Source organism: Anastrepha obliqua, chromosome 3 (genome assembly GCF_027943255.1).
Source record: "Anastrepha obliqua isolate idAnaObli1 chromosome 3, idAnaObli1_1.0, whole genome shotgun sequence".
Classification (NCBI taxonomy): Eukaryota; Metazoa; Arthropoda; class Insecta; order Diptera; family Tephritidae; genus Anastrepha; species Anastrepha obliqua.
The window spans coordinates 31,315,940-31,333,133 of NC_072894.1; the positions used below are offsets into that span (position 1 = coordinate 31,315,940).

The 17,194-nt window shown below is 38.7% G+C and overlaps 1 protein-coding gene across 1 annotated transcript in view; it reads right to left on the reverse strand.

The window, feature by feature from the left end:
* Window positions 1-17,194, reverse strand: part of LOC129241282 (fringe glycosyltransferase) — a 218,339-nt gene that overhangs the window by 65,152 nt on the left and 135,993 nt on the right. Inside the window, exon 4 of the mRNA XM_054877532.1 lies at window positions 2,756-2,858. Within this exon, the coding sequence (XP_054733507.1) occupies window positions 2,756-2,858 (103 nt within the window). The remainder of the gene's footprint in view (window positions 1-2,755; window positions 2,859-17,194) is intronic.

Genomic DNA, 17,194 nt, shown 5'->3' on the forward strand with positions numbered 1-17,194 from the left:
GGTGCAGTCAACATAGCTCCGCGCGTGAAAGCTATGTTAAAAGTGTGTTAGGATTTTGCAGTGGCGAAACCATGCTGATCATCTTTTTCGACTCTCGAGGCATCGTCCACAAGGAGTTTGTACCTCCAGGAAGCACTGTAAACGCTGCATTTTACAAAGAAGTGCTCCTTCGGCTGAAAAACCGTGTCGCCCGGGTTCGGCCCGACCTCGTCAACAATTGGACCCTTCATCACGACAATGCGCCAGCACACACCGCCTTCCAGTGCACCTCTGCATTGGCCAAAATGGCGGTTCCGGTGCTTCCCCACCTCCCCCTACAGCCCAGACCTGTCCCCTCCGGACTTCTTCTTGTTGCCGCGCCTGAAAAGAAAGCTGAAGGGGAGGCGTTTCGACTCCATCGAGGCGATTCAAAAACCTGTAACAGCCGAATTGAACGTGATTCCGGCGGATGAGTTTAAAAAATGTTTCCTGGTGTGGAAGGACCGCTACCAGCGGTGTATTGACGCTCAAGGGTCCTATTTGGAAGAATACTAGTTGCATAAGCCAAAAGGTTTAATAAAACTGCTTAAACAAAATAAGGCTCATTACTTTTCAATCAAACGCTGTAAGCGAGTGGTAGAGGATATAAGTACTTCTCTAAACAAATTATACACTGCCATTGACCTGATCGTCATTGCGCAAACCAATAGAAAGTGATCTCTGACTATTGACTGTAGGGTCTCCAAAGCGCTCTGGGCAAAACTGCATCTTAAAAGGACAAAATGTTTACTTGGATTCAACAGATTAGCTACCAGTGTACTCACAGGTGCTATAACATGTCACCGCGGTATTGGCACACTAGCCAGTAGAATGGGTGTACCTCACAATAATGACTTCTGCGGGAGTTATGAAGATGAAGAAGAAGATATTAAGTCAGTACAACCCCTACTCTGTGAATGTCCTGCAATTAAGAGAAGTTGTGTTTTTGAAAGCTTGGGAAATTTGCAAAATGTCACACTGGAGTGACTAGTGAGCTTCTTAAAGCGATCTAAGTGGTTTCAGCAACTTAGTTAGTGCCCGCTATTAGAAAACATTGCCCTTCTTATATCATACTAGTTTTAACCCGCGGCCCCGCTCGCGTAGGAGTAGCTTTGAGGGATTTAGGATATGTATATAAAAGAATTACAAACAATAATTCATAGGAAATACTTTTTTATTAATAACCATAATATTACAATACCCGGCATCCGTTTCTATGCCTCGTTGAATAAAATCAAAACAACCAATCAGAAAAATATCAAGCAAAATTATTTTTATTAATTTTCTATCTCAAACCGTTTTTGAACTTTGCATTTGGGTCATAGTTGCACAGCTTATGCCGATTATGAAGTCTAGAGTGTGCTATAAATAGTAGGAAATAGGAAAAACTAATATTTTTTAGATTAAATTTAAACAAATATTCGATTATTAGTGACGAATGAGAGTGGTGGCGCGGCCTGGGGGCTGTGAGAAGGGAGTTCCATCATAAAAACATGCCTATAACCTTCATTGGGTGAAAATATGAACGTATACAAATTTTTACGTCATTTGGTGTTGTCGTTTCGTAGTGATGCGCGGACAACGTACAGACATTCACCTTTATAGTATAGATAACGACTCCAAAAGAGCATGAAAGCGGCAAAGTGTTCAAGTTTTTTCGTGGATTTGACGAATACTCTTGCCTTTTTTCTATTTTTCTTCCATTCGCTTATCATATTGCACTCTCTTTTCCTTTGTTAAGGCTTATTGCCATCAAAGGTGGTGTGGCAAATTTGTAGCCAAAAATTCAAATTAAAATGGAGTGCGATACATCGAATCATCTTCAAATATGTAAAACAACATTACCATTTAAGGGTACAAAGGAAATCATGTCTCAGAAGTATGGTTTGGAATATTTCGAGTCTACGTTCCTCAAGAATATTTCTCTTTTTTTATGCCATCTGCTCCGATTTAGATTTTCCAAAATCATTTCAGACAAGCAAAAAACAAAAATTCATAGGTATTTTGTGTATACTACCCTTTTGAAGATTATCGGTATAGTATGGTGGCCGTCCTAGCTGATTGGGTTGGTGTGTGACTACGGAAGTATGTGATTGAAAAAGTTTTTTCTAGTATCTGTCGCTCGGAGTCGGCTTAAAATTGTAGGCCTCTCCATTTGAGGAACAACATCAAGACGCCACAAAAGGGAGGAGCTCGGCCAAAAACGCAGAAAATCCATTATTTTTGGGCAAATACAATAGTTTAAAGCTGTTTTATGGTTGATCTTTAGCTCTTGGGCTGTGCTTCGACTACTAACATGCCGGTAAACTTCAATTTTTTGACGAGGTACATATTTAACATAAAAAGTGCCTGGACGGGATCGGCAAAATAAGCTGTTGCAGCGGCTGGCTTGTATCTTCGCCTTTATCAAAACAAAACTGTAAAATGAACCGAATTTTCTCTTTTTTGACTTCCATTGATATCACCCGCAATCAAACTTAAAAGTGTTTAGAAAGATTTTTACAAGCTTTTTGCAAAATGTGTTTTTTTATTTTCCAGCATTTTTGCATTTTATTTGAGTTTTAGCTATGGAAAAAATATCTGAACAATAGTCAGATATCAAAGAAAATCATTTTGTATACCATGTTTCCACATTTTCCAGTTGCTGCATTTACTTATATTATGTAAAATAAGTTTCATAAAACTTCACCATTTATATTCAAAATAAATAAATAAAAAATATGCGTTTCAAACTTACTTCTTGCCACTGGCCAGGAAGACATCCAACTCCGCCGACATTTTGCAGCACAAAGCCTCCTGAAAGTGCCCCTGTGAGCAATTCGTATTAATGAGATGTCCCTCTGTAAATACAAAAATACAAAATAAGAATTTAATGATTAAAGAAACATCGGGAATATCACCGAAAATCAGTTTAATTAGTGATAAATTCTCTAGCAACAGAATAAAAGAGCAAAAACACAACGCGAAACAAAAATTTCGGATAAGCGGCAAAAACGGTAGCTAATACCATGGCGCATGCGCGCAGTAACAGACATCCAGGCAAACAAAGCCGTAACTAGAAGTACACAATGCAGAAAGTTCCCAGGATGCCAAGAACGTACCAAGCATGGAGCTTATCTGCGTGGCTTGACTGCGTCCGATACGAAAAACCCGCCGCACAGAAAACATACTTTTAATAGTATGCGCACTCATACCGAAAGTGCGTTCGCCGATCGTTCGCCATATTACGAGTATACACCTTAATTGGACGAAAATTGTTGAAATATTTAAAATCGCCTGTTGGCACAATCCATATGCGCTGCTCAGCTCCTCTGCGGCAACACTTATTAAAAAGCGAAAACGTTTGCTTTGACGAAGATTTACGCACATTAGCGCAATGCGATCGACTGTAAATATAGTGGAAAAAAGAGCCAAACACAAGCGCACTCTCTAGCCACATAAGTATGTGTGAAGGTGTGTATGTATGAACATTCAAGGGAATGAAATGGCGCAAGCAGCGCTCTATACGACAGCGCGGCTTTGCAAGTCATCAACAAAGTCAAGGAGCTAGAAGGCAACGCTCACAGGAGGATACACACATTTTTCAAAATCCAACGCGCGTTTAACAAAAATTCAGTGGGCATGTTGTAGTCCTAATCAAAATTCCATTTGAATGCTTGAATGTGATGCGGCTGCCGCGAACACTCGTTCATCTCTTGACTGCAACCACAACCACACTCGTTCATCTCTTGACTGCAACCCGCCACTGCTTCTGCAAGCCTTCGGACGACTATCTTCCCGATCAGTCAGTCGACTGGCCGACTGGTTAGTTGGCTGGCTGGCTGGCTGGCTGGCTTGCGTTGACTCGCGTTGCGACGCGGTTTGGTGCGAGTCACTTCAAAGAATGCGATAAACGATATTTCGGTAATGACACAAAAGTTGCCGAAACCAGATCCCCTTTGCTGATTTTTAATTTATTATGCGAAACTCAACAATAACTCGAAGGTTGTATGTAGCCCCACAACCAGTTGACAAGGGCAATGAAGCCCGTTGAAGGTTCCTCATTAGTCTGTTCATAATGGTGTATTAATCAAAATGCCACAATATAACAACTACGAATACTACAACAACATAACAGAAATCAAGCGAATGCTGCAGCTTGTCGGGCGGATTGCGGTGTAAGGAAAGTCGATCATTCGAATTGCGTTAAAACGGATGTTTTAACTCCGTTAATTTAGCAGGAAGACGTTTTAGTACGACTCGATTTACGAAGTTTCCTTAGAATATTTAACTATCATTCACAAAGGTTTTCCCTATACACTGGCATGCCAATACCACAATGTTGGTACGAGGGTATATAAGCCGAGGTTAGAAGCTCTTCTGGAATAACTCACATTGGTGGCACTGGGAAATGCTTTCGCACAAGTCCACAGAGGGATTATTTAACCTCGCAAGAAAAGTATGCGCGAATTATTGCAAGCAAAATACAAAAGATCTGCTACATATTAGTTTGGGGATAATTGAATAAATCCATTATTTTCTCGGTAGATTCCGTTCAGGCATTTTTGATATTAAAGATGCACCTCGTACAGGCAGGCCCGTTGTTGACAATGTCGATAAAATCACGGAAATAATCGAAATTTACCGGCTTGTTAGCAGTCGTAGCCTTCCCCAAGAGTTTAAGATCGGCCCTAAAACAATTTTAAACCGTTTGCTTAAAGCTGGATTCAAAAAGAAGCTCGATGTTTGGGTGCTACACCAACTTACACCAAAAAATGTTTATCCAGATTGAATTTCCATTCCAAATGGAATGAAATCGACCTACTTCTTTAATGAATGGTCACTGGCGATAAAAAACGAGTTACACACGACAATATTGTGGAAAACGATCGTGTCCAAATCGTGAGGAAGCAAGTTAAACGATGGCCAAGCCAGGATCAATGGCCAGGAAGATTCCACTGTGTGTTCGGTAGGACTTGAAAGGAACCATTTATTATAAGATGCTTCCGTATGACCAAACACTAAACTCAGATCTTTACTGTCAACAACTGAATCGTTTGAAGCTAGCGATTGACCAGAATCGGCCAGAATTGGCCCACTGAAGAGGTGTTCTTCTCCATCAGATCAACGCAAGGCCATACACGTCTGAAGTGACCCACCAAAACTTCGGAAGCTTGGTTGAGAAGTTTAAATGCATCTACCATATATATTAGTTCGGAACTGGCTCCAAGTGATTAATACCTTTTTCTCGCATTGCAAAACTTTCTGAGTGATAAGAAACTGGCATCAAGAGAAGGTTGTGAAAATCTATTACCGAGCGCCAATAAAGATCAAGACTTCTATGAGAGAGGAAACAAATTATACAAAAAAAACCTTGCATATTTGTCCCAAATCGGACTACGTCCGATGTTTTTTTACGTGAGTACTTGCCGGCGACGGTATAGGCACAGGCTCTCAAAAGCACATGGATCCATTATATTATTGATCAGAAGGCAATATATTTATTTCATTTATTTTTGTATCTAAGTAATTAGAGGCCTTGGTACCAATTGGCTGTGTGACATGGTCACACTAACCGCTTTGGTAGGCCTCAAGGCCCTTCTAAACCTTTGCCGTTCTATGGGTCCGGGCACTCGGATACAATGGAACTCCACATTAACCAGAAAAGATTTATCCGCGTTTTAGGTATTAACCACAGCCACCACGAAAACCTCCCCGAAGGGTCGTTCTCAAGAACAGGTCAGATTGAACTCTGAGAGCTTCTGCTCTACGTGATACCGAGATTAAATCTTCGGTCGCACCTTGTACCTGAAGACACTAACAGTTAAGCTTCCATACTGCTCAGGGACTGGTAACCCTAGATTTTAGTCGCCTTTCGAGATAGACCTCGGGCAAATTCTAACCCCTGACCCATTAGAGGGGCCCCAAATCGGGCAATCCGAAACACCTTAAATAAAGTGTTGAATATTACACAAAAATAATGGATTTTGTCCCCATTTGCATTTTGATGTTATTCCACAAATGAAGGGACCAACATCAAGTTTTAAGAGTCGGCTGAAATAAGGTATAAGTCAGATGCTTTTTATATTTTTACTTGAATTGTTTCGGCAGTCTTTAGCAGCCTCGTTTTGCAAGTTACTCTCTCACTTTTATCTCGGCTCTACGCTGCCGTACACAAAATAAGTTTGCCACGAGACGGAGAGACAGCGCTAAAAAAGGAAAGTTTCCATAAATGATCAGACAAACAAGCGAAGGAAAACCCTCAAAAGCCGACTCAACCTGAAAGAAGACATAACTGCCCGACTTATTCTTAGTATCATTTAGGCTGGAATTTAGAACAATGCCGATCTTGGAATTTCTGGCAAACTATAATGTTTTTTTTAATGAAACTTGGTGGAGATGTTAGTGAGGTGTTAAGGAACACTCTTTATAACTTTAAATTAATCGGGAAATAATAATTTTTTAATTATTTACATTCAAAATGCCCTTGGGAACATCAGTATAATTTGCCACATTACACTCTATATTTTTTAACATTTCACTATAAATCACCAAATATACACTCACACGCGTGTTTGTACCGATTTTTATGCTAATATTCTAATTATATCTATTAAAATTAAATGCAAATTCATTTGCCTATGCAATCACATTCCAATTTTAAGCGCGAACAAGAAGAAGATTGGAATTATATTACAACAGTATGGTGTTGCCGGATGCCTGCAAATGAAAACAAAAATTAAGTACTTGAGTTTAGTGTTAATGATGGGAATGGGGGTTATTGTGCCTGCTTACTACATACACGCATATGACGTTTTAATTTTGGGTTCAATGGTTTTAACACGGAAAGGAGTTTTACGCAAAAATACTGTGCATTGCGTAGCCGGAGTTGGACTGATGAGGGTTATTTTTTTGAAGTGCGGCCGAAGGCCGCCCACGCGAAAAGGAGTTCTACGCAAAAATACTGTGGATTGCGTAGCCGGAGTTGGACTGATGAGGGTTATTTTTTTGAAGTGCGGCCGAAGGCCGCCCACGCGAAAAGGAGTTCTACGCAAAAATACTGTGGATTGCGTAGCCGGAGTTGGACTGATGAGGGTTATTTTTTTGAAGTGCGGCCGAAGGCCGCCCACGCGAAAAGGAGTTCTACGTAAAAATACTGTGGATTGCGTAGCCGGAGTTGGACTGATGAGGGTTATTTTTTTGAAGCGCGGCCGAAGGCCGCCCACGCGAAAAGGAGTTCTACGCAAAAATACTGTGGATTGCGTAGCCGGAGTAGGACTGATGAGGGTTATTTTTATGAAGCGCGGCCGAAGGCCGCTTACGCGATAAAGATTTCCACGCAAAAATACTGTGTTAATTAATTTAATTTAATTTTAATTACTTTATTATTTTTTGTGATACGCTTAATATCATTGTTTTTAAGTTTAAATGAGTTGTATGTTTTTATTTTCAAATTCATTTCTCAACTTTAAATTACAGCAAAAAATACTGCAGTTTTACAATGAACCTTCGACTGAACATCCCGGCGTGCGAACTTCGTTTTCATTTCAGGTGTATGGCAACACCAACTTTTCGCTAAATTATAGAACTTTAACATTAAATTACTTAAAAACTATAAGCCTCCGGCAGGTTCTGTTTTCAGTTTTAAGATGGGGATACACCCCTCTATCACCCCCTTTTTACCGTTTTTTCCAAAGCGATCGGCATTATACTAAATTCTAGCCATCATTTAAATATACACTTCTATCAGAGACCTGATTAACTCTGTGTGCGGTGGAACGAGGATTTGAATCGAACTAAAGCATATAAAGAAGTCGAATCAGAATTTTAAAGTTTTCTAAATATTTATAATTTCAATGACTATGCGTCTGTTAAAAATGCATAACTTCGATGCCACTATAGCAATAAAATTACTCATGTTCAAATTTAACAGAATCGCGCACAAACTGGCCTTAGACACGTAATTACATACATATATAACATTTTTATAATGCTCTGCTGCTGCTCTTTAAACACAGATTTACCTTAACTTGAATGAGCAAAATTATTTCTGAACATTTTCAAGTTTGCTGCCACCTTCACTAAAAGCTGTAAGTCAATTATGGAAAACTAGGCAGTGGTACTTAAGCTGCCTAATCAATGTCACGTCTTGCAAGCTGAAATTTCAATAATGCCAAGCAGCCATAATCCAATACGAGCCTTTGCTATGTAATAGGGTAATGGCATTAAACGCCGGAAATCCGTAAGCAGCATAACTGACCAATGAGCAACGAATGTTGCATATACAGTCAAGGACTAAAGTCTACATACAGCACATACAGTGTGTTTAATAACTATAGTACAGGGCATTATTGAAAAACTCTGAAAATTCATTTGATATTTTTTTTTTATATTTGCACACTTACTTATTCCTATATTTGTTACTTATAAAGGAAAGATACAATGGGTTACTTATAAAAAATCTATAAAGTTGCTTTGTTACAAAGGCAGGCGACGGATCCTTTGCGGTCTTTAGTGATGCTCTTCACGTGCTGAGTGGTCTTCAACAAGGTTTCATTCTGTCCCCAACGCTGTTTGGCCTCGGCATCGAAAACGTCCTGAGTGCAGCTTTCAGCACCGAAAATCAACAGAGAGGCATTTAGTGACAGATAAATAATTCCCTTCTCAGGCTACGCCGGTGACATACTCGTATGCTTGCTTGTAGACAAGCTTTTCGACCTAAAGTTAGTAACTTCAGCCATGCAGTAGAAATTGAAAACAACTGGTCTCAAAGTCAATGTTGAGGAAATAAAAAAGTATCGGAGTCGTTGGTAGCGGATGTACCTCCAGTAATTCGCCTTCACATGGGCAAAGGACGCAGACACACAGGCTCTACTAAACCCATTTTAATGAAACAGAATATAAATGACTTAGAAATGATCTCGTTATCGTGTGAACTACGAACAGTCGAAAAAAACATTTTTTGATTATTTTTTTCGGAAAAAATTTTTAGTTTTTAACAATGGATCAAAAAATAAAATACTCAAAGCAAAAAATTTTTTTTTCGTTTTAGCTTAGAAACACCCAAAAAACATCATTTCAAAAGAGGTGTGGGCGTTAATAATTCACAATCAACAGCTCTCTAAGTTTCTTACGGCTGGGGTAATCATTTATGCATATTTCATTTCGCTGGTTGCTCTTAAGTTGGTTAAGTTACATTCAAGCCTACAGTAATTGCACTATAAATAGGGAACAAATAAATTAACAAAACACTTCCTGTGCTATAGTAATGAAACGCGCTGTATGTGCTGTATGTAGACTTTAATCCTTGACTGCATCTATGCACTAGATAACTCAGAAAGCAAGCTTTGCTCCTGCTGAGCAGTTAATGAAATTACTTAACTACTATTACTGATTATTTCCTCAACTACTCGCCGCCGCCGTAGCTGAATGGCTTTGTGCATGACTACCATTCGGTATGTCTCAGCTGCGAAACCCACACGCTTATAGACGATTCTGCTTATGCCAACTTAACTAAGCTTGGAGTTTAATGTTAGCTAAAAAACTCAGTTGAACTAAATTTGCTTTAAAAATATTCAAACTAAAAATTACTCACACTTTACGTACATCACTCCCCACCCTAACCAATAGTCAACCACGAGTCTGCAGGTGGGTTAACAACAAAATGTCAAAATTTAGCCAAATACAAAATGAGAAGAGTCGATGGCTTGAATTAATCATTGGATGCTTGACCTCTTTCCGATTGCGTATTCTTGTTACAATTTTGTATTTTTATTGTTTCACACAAATGTGGGAAGTATTTATAGTCCACATGTGGCACATAACCGACAACAGCGAGGTATTGGAAAAGAAAACAGAAAAATAAATAATATATCACCTAAATCGGAAACTGATGTGATGACATTTGTAACAAATTCCGCAAAGCATAGAGGTTAGAGGAGAAATGAAGCGTTATTGGTTGACCACTGAACCGAAAGTGCGCTAATGCTGAAGCATGAATCAAACAAACCTACATACATGCACATGCATACATGCATGTAAATATGTGTATGTGTGTTTCATTACTCTATTCATGTAAAGGGTCATCCAAAAGACATACGTAGATGTGAAATAAAATGAATGTTTGAAATAAAAAATTTAGATTCTTTCAGGTTTCACTATTTTTGAAACTCTCTCTTGCCAGTTCAACTGCTTTTTCGTTACCTTCCATGTTTCGATGTCTCGGGACCCAGATTAAGGTAGCTTTATGGTTTTCACGCGTATTCCTTTCTTGTTCCACCAGTTTAGCGGTTGTTGCAGCCGATTCTAGTGCAGCTTGGCTATCCGGAGGAATGGCTAAATTAGCCTTAAAAGAGAAATCTGTGATTAGTAACCTACAAGCCTCCCCAATCGCCAGTACTTCCGCATGGAAGATCCTGCAGGCATTAGGAAGAGGTACATATTTTTCAATTCTGTGAGGCACAATCTATTTTAGAGCTATCTGTGTAGACTGTAGTGTCGAAGTTATTTAGTGAGAATTCCTTATTCCATTCTTCCTGAGCTGGACAGAGGGTGGCAAAATTCGTATTGTATACAGACGTCTTGTCGGGACGGTGTCGTAGGTATACTGAGCTTTCCGCAATAATGGACTGGCATCACCTTACGTTTTTTCCCTCCTGCGACCCGCTTCATTTAACCTACGTGCACTCATGGTTGCCATCTTCTTAATATGTAGATCTATCGGAATGACGTGTGTGAGTGGAAACTTCTTTAGGACAAGATCTAATTGCACCGACCATTGCGACACAGGGTGATCTTTGTATTCTGCCAAGTAAATTGATATTGCGTTCTCTCTAGAGCTTTCTACCAAATCACTGAGCTTTGTATGCGATATACAACCAATAAACTGCCATACGAGAATTCAAATTTTCAAGCACTCGCTCACACATTCTCGCATTGAGTTCTGTAATCTCGATCCAAATGTTGTGTTTCTGCTCTGGAATCGTTGTTGGCCCATTCACATCGGCTTTACTTGTCCCATAACAACATAAGCGCAAGAAACACGGGAGGTCGGACATAAGCTTAGAAAGGACGCAAATAACAGTGCACATTCGGCCTTGGAATGGAACCCAACCGGTACAAAGAGCAGAGGAGGGTCAAAAACTACGTGGAGGCGTACAGTTAACAATGAAACGTCCAAATCGTTTACCGAATTACGATACATGGCTCGTAATTGAGTGGGCTGGAAATATTCTATTAAGTTCTTAATTTTATAATGTAAATTATATTTAATTAGAACATATTATTGGCATTTACTTTTCAAAAAACCCCTGTCTGGTCTGCAAGTCCTTTTTCTATCGTCCAGAGAACCAGTTTCTTGAAATTTTTTCAACCACTTTTGAATTGTCGATTATATCGGACGGTTATTTCTGGCAAAAAAGTCTCGAATTTTTTAATATTTTGTGCTTAAAATTGTTTCCATTTTTATAATTAGTTTTAATAATTTTTACGTATTCTTCTAACGTGTAAAATTGCCTGCATGAAGTCTAAAAGTCTTTTTTCTATCGTCGAGAGAACCAGTTTATTGAAATTTGACACACACCTTTGAATTGTCGATTAATTCGGACGATTATTTCCAACAAAAAAAATCACGAATTTTGCGATATGTTGTTCATATAAATCGACCATTTTCATAATAAGTTTCCCGTTGTTATATCGTGTAAAATTATTAATCTGTCTACTTGACAAATGTCAGACATGAAATACCTAAAAAAGGTGCCGTCTAGGAATTATTCACTACATCCGACATCTAAGCGTCACTTTAGAAATACCCTTTATATGATAATACCAATCAAAAAACAAAACAAACAGCAACACATTGGCGATAAACAGACGACAGAATTGATTAATACACACCTGAGCGACATTCGGGCGACTTTTCGTGAATAAGTGAGTGAGTGAGTGAGTGAGTGAGTGAGTGAGTGAGTGAGTGAGCGAGTGCGTTAGTGATTGACAGCGGTCACCTATCCTTTTTTTGTAAGATTTTATAGGCAATAATCGAAAAATTACCGAGGGATGTCGGTGGTCGTTAAATTCACGTATGCAATCACGAAAGTATATAAATGCTTATGCGCGATGCTAGAGCAGTCCAACACAAGTATGTATACGGTAAATGTGTGTATGTATGCACGCATGTAATATAAGCCTGTCTGAACTGAATTGCTTTGGATTGCTGTTAGAGCGGACTTCAAATGCGCGCGCACCTCGTAAATCATTGCAATTAAAGAAGTAAATTAAAAAATCCTAAATCGAATTTAACAACCCCCAACATAGTGAACCGTCATTTAAAGCGACATAAAATTCAAATTCAGCTAAACTCGCACTCTTAAAGGCGTTCAAATTCAAGCAGGTATGAAAATACCTGTGGAAATACGAGTAGTGTAGCAGCCGTTGGTGAGCGAACTGGCCAGTTGATTGATGTGTGAGTGGCTTAAAATTGACGCGTCAACTTATATGACTGTGTTCGTAATGGACCAGCGCCGCGCCTTTTGAATGGCATTCACTTGAGTCATAGGTACGAGTATATCTACTCGAAGTACAGCGAATCGATAAGCTAATGACGTCTATCGATGCCAATCTGAGAGCAGCTAAGATGCTTTAACAACATTTTGATTTGAATTTCATGGGATAAATATTAGTTTAGAAAGTGGTAGTGAAATAATGTACGAGTTTATAATCGGAAATTCTGATGATCAACAAGTTTACGACTTTTCCCTCACGTCACCTTTTACTCGTACTCGACATGAATGCAAGCAGATTTACCTCTAACAACCTCTCTTGGGGAAAACGCTTAGTTAAAATTTTATATCTTTATCGAAATCATTTGTGCATTTATATGTGTACGAAAATACATAAACACCATAAATATCGCTGCTAGTCAATGCTGCTGCTTAATGGTTCATTGATTGGTTAACTTGGAGAAACTAAGAAATTAAAACTGAGCACAGGTGCAAGAAATGCAAGAAGCTGCTTCAAAGTATTACTATAATAAATGATACCCTCGTGCACAAGTGCGTGGGTATAAGAGTTAATAAAGAGCTTGAAGAAGTTAAAGAAGTCAGTAACGGGTAAATATATTATTATATACACTTCTTTGAGAGAAATTGAAGTAAACGATAAATAGTTTCTTTAAGAAAAAAAAATGAGTCAAGCCCATATATATATGTATTCATGTAATGCTTCTACTTATATATTGGCAGAATCAACAAGTGCAGTGAACAAACATACCAGTACAGATATACACCCAGCCAATAAAGTCGGCGCTCACCCTACAAATATTTTTAAGTTCATCAAAAAGACAATAAAAATGTATAGTTCAAAACCTATTTTATTTATTTATTTCTCCATTGAATCCTTAAGTCACAAAAGCAAAATAAAAAATAGGTTTTTCACTTCATTTTTGAAGTGAAACTACTTAGGCGCCGATGGACAAGCGAGAATGAAGGCCATGCAACGTTTTGGGGATTTTCGTTCCGCGAGAGAGAAAACAGATATAACGCAGAGGAGAAGGAGAGATAGAGATATACCTTACAAAGGGTTTTTCAATTGGCGCGGGTCGATTTTGGCGGCCTGTGGCAGCCATTTTGTTTTGGTGACATCTGTCAAATCTTTTGTTTATTATTCAGTTGTTTATGCCAAATTATCATGGCAAGTTACACGATTGAACAGGACGTTCAAATGATAAAACTTTATTATCAAAATGAGTGTTCATTAACGCAAACGTTGCGCGCATTGCGCCCATTTTTCGGTAGACGTGGTGGCCCTTCCAATTTCTTATGGCCCATATTGAACCATATGGACCTAGACTACATGTGGCTCCAACAAGACGGCGCTACGTGCCACACAGCAAACGCCATTTTATTCCATTTCAACATCTACCCGCCCTTATTGAAAAACCCTTTAGATACATATCTTAGATACACTTTAGGCTATTTTTCCTGAGTTTTTCCTTGTCGCTGCTATCGTGAGAAATAACACTGCCTACTTTTTGGCGCTTGTTTGTTGCTGCAAACTTATAGGAAATATATTTTGGTGCCTATTTTTGGCGTTATATTTCCTTGGTGCCTACTGTTTGGGACGTTTTTTGGTCCCAATTTTTTTGGTTTTTGTTTTGGGTGCCTACCTTTTGCCGACATATTTTCTTGGTGCCTACTGTCTGGGGCGTTTTTGGTCCCAATTTTTTTTGGCTTTTCCTGGCTAGTGTTTCTGCGCACTATAAAGTGCCATCCATTCCGGCGTCGGATTTATTGGTATTGCCTTGCAGTAATTTGTGCCGTTGCTTCGGTCCTGGAATCGCTGCGTTTGTGCGGGTGATAAACGGTCGGAGTAGTGCGCGTTGTTGTCAAGGTTTGTGTCCGGCGTTTACCTACACCAGTCGAACCTTCTTCGTTTTTTGTAAATTTTGTCTATTTGTATTCTATGCAAATGTTGTGAATTAATTTAGATATATATTCTTTCTTTCTCTCTCTCTCTCTCTCTCTCTTTCTCATTCTCTCTCGAGTCTTTCCGTCTTTCTTTGTCTGCCTTGAACGTTTCACTTCTGTTATGTGTATTACACTACACGCACTTTTTTTACATAACGGTAATTAATTGAAGCACATGTAAGTATAGCAACCAGAAAGTCTGCCTGCAGCTTGTTTTTATTCATTCATATTTATCTCGTTTTTGCTCACTTCTCAAACTTTGTGAGTAGACATGAGTAGACATTTTATTTGAAAGTGGTAATAATATGAAAACATGGAAACCAAAGGGGGGAAAAATAGTGTGTCAGAAAGACACATAATAATAAAATTTGGGAAAGATGGAAAGAGTTTCCAAATATTCTTAGAGATATTAGGAAAATGTTTTCCTCTGTTCAACGCGTAGGAAACAATCACAAGCAAACCGAGATTTTACATCTAAGCCCAGGTGTGGACGTTCGAGACCACTATCGGTCCGAGAAGAGCGCAGCATAATCCATATAGTAAATATTGTTGAAAAACGTGCAGCAAACATCTAAAAAAAGGACTTGTGAAAGAAAAGATTTACATAAAGCTGGATATCATAGTCGAGTCGCTCGAAGAAAGTCGTTTATTTCACTTTTATTTTCACGTGAACAGAAGAAAGCGCATTGAATTTGCTAATAATTATACCTATATGGTAAATACCATGTGAAACACCAAAATTAAGAAAACCATTTTTCTCATAGCGGTCGCCCGTCGGCAGGCAATGGCAGGTTTGTATTTCTGCCATGAAAAAGCTCCTCATAAAAATATCTGCCGTCCGGAGTCGGGTTGAAACTGTAGGTCCCTCCATTTGTGGAACATCATCAAGACGCACACCACAAATATGAGGAGGAGCTCGGCCAAACACCCAAAAAGGATGTACGCGTCAATTATATGTATATATATATATATGGTAAATAAGCCTCCAGAGTTTTTGGAACAAACAATTTTTTCAGACGAAAGAAAATTTTGTATTTATGGGTCGTCAAATCGTTAGGCGCAAATCAGAAATTACTCAGGAGAAACAAAATCTTGCTCAAATCTCAATCCTACTAAGCATCTGTGGGATATACATAAGTGTATTATAAAATAGAATTCGACACGACCAACACTTTCGAATTTGGTTCCATTTTTTTCACTATTTGATGGTTTGAAAGGTCCGATTATCTTTTTCAGTTCTACCCAAAGATGCTTAATTGGGTGAAGTCAAGAAACTGCGGCGGTCATTCTAAAATATTCACCTTTTCTTTTTTAAACTCGTTTGCTAATTTTGATAAATGCTAGGGGAGATTTTCCAGCAACTCCTATCTTAGCGGAATTTCTTCTTTTGCATAGTGAATAATAACCGTTTACAACATTGTCACATAGTCCACCGCACATATCGCACCCTAAATACAAAAGGGTCACAACTCAAAATTTTCCACACTCGACTTGTTTACAGTAGCACAGAAAACAAACTATGTGACATATCACGCTGCAATTTGCCAGCTTATAACAGTCCTACCAAAAAAAAAAAAATTTATTTTTGCCATATGTCATCCGCGGACCGTTTTATTGATAACGTCTCGTTCATATTTGAGCAGAAGTACATTTTGAGTTGTGCCCCTTTTGTATTTAGGGTGCGATATGTATTTTACCTTTTATCCAAAATATTTGACCTACTCCTTCCCCCGAAGAGCATCCGACCGCCATTATCGATTTGCCACCTAGTGGTGTTATTGGTTTTTTCGTATATCAGTTCTACAGTCTTCAAGACCGAATCGCAGTATCCCCATATACATAAATAAAAGCTCGTTACGTCTTGAAACATTATTAGGCTTCTTCTTACACTATTGACCAATCTTTGAGTTTTGCATTACTTTCTCCAGGGTTACTTTCAGAATGGCAAAAATTTCCGTTTGAACAGTTGGCATATCTCCCATAGCGTAATGATACTTATTACTGTTAAGTATCAACCGGCACTAGAACCTATTTCATTCGTGAACCTATCGGTGAAGAAAGATTTGTGTAAAACTTAGTCCTAAAATTCTATAACTTCCTTAATTTCTTGGTGGACTAAGCTTGCCGCCACTGAGTGGGTTTGAACCTGACTGCCATTCAAATAACATTAATTACTACAGCATTCAAATATCCAGTGACTACTTGACTGATCGAATCGGGTTCGAAATGCCTGGGCACTGGGCATCATCTCATTCAGCTACGGGGTAGGATCAGTCAAGATATTTGAATATGACTACAACACCCCGAACCAAAGTGGTGGTGTTATTGGTTTTTTCGTATATCTGCGATGAAATGTTGTACTTGTTTATTGTATTGTTTTCTGTCAGATCTAATTCTATATAATTTTTTTAATCTGTTCATAGCATTTTCAAAGCAGTTATAATAATTTTACCAGTTTCGACGCAAGAGGTGTTTTCTTGCAAATTGAAACCTTTTCGTGTTCTTCTGTAAACTCTACCAATGGTGAAATCGAAATTTGAAAAAAGATCCAGTCAAGGAGCACCGGAGATTTGGTGGCTCCAAAACACTCAGGCTAAATAGCCCATTGTATTTGAAGCTCTGGAAAGGGGGTAGATAGTCAAGCAGGAAAGGAGAAAAGTATTAGAGAAAGAGATAGGAAAGAATAGAGACAGAGATAGAGATAGTTAGTCCTGTGAGAATTTTCCAGATTCTTT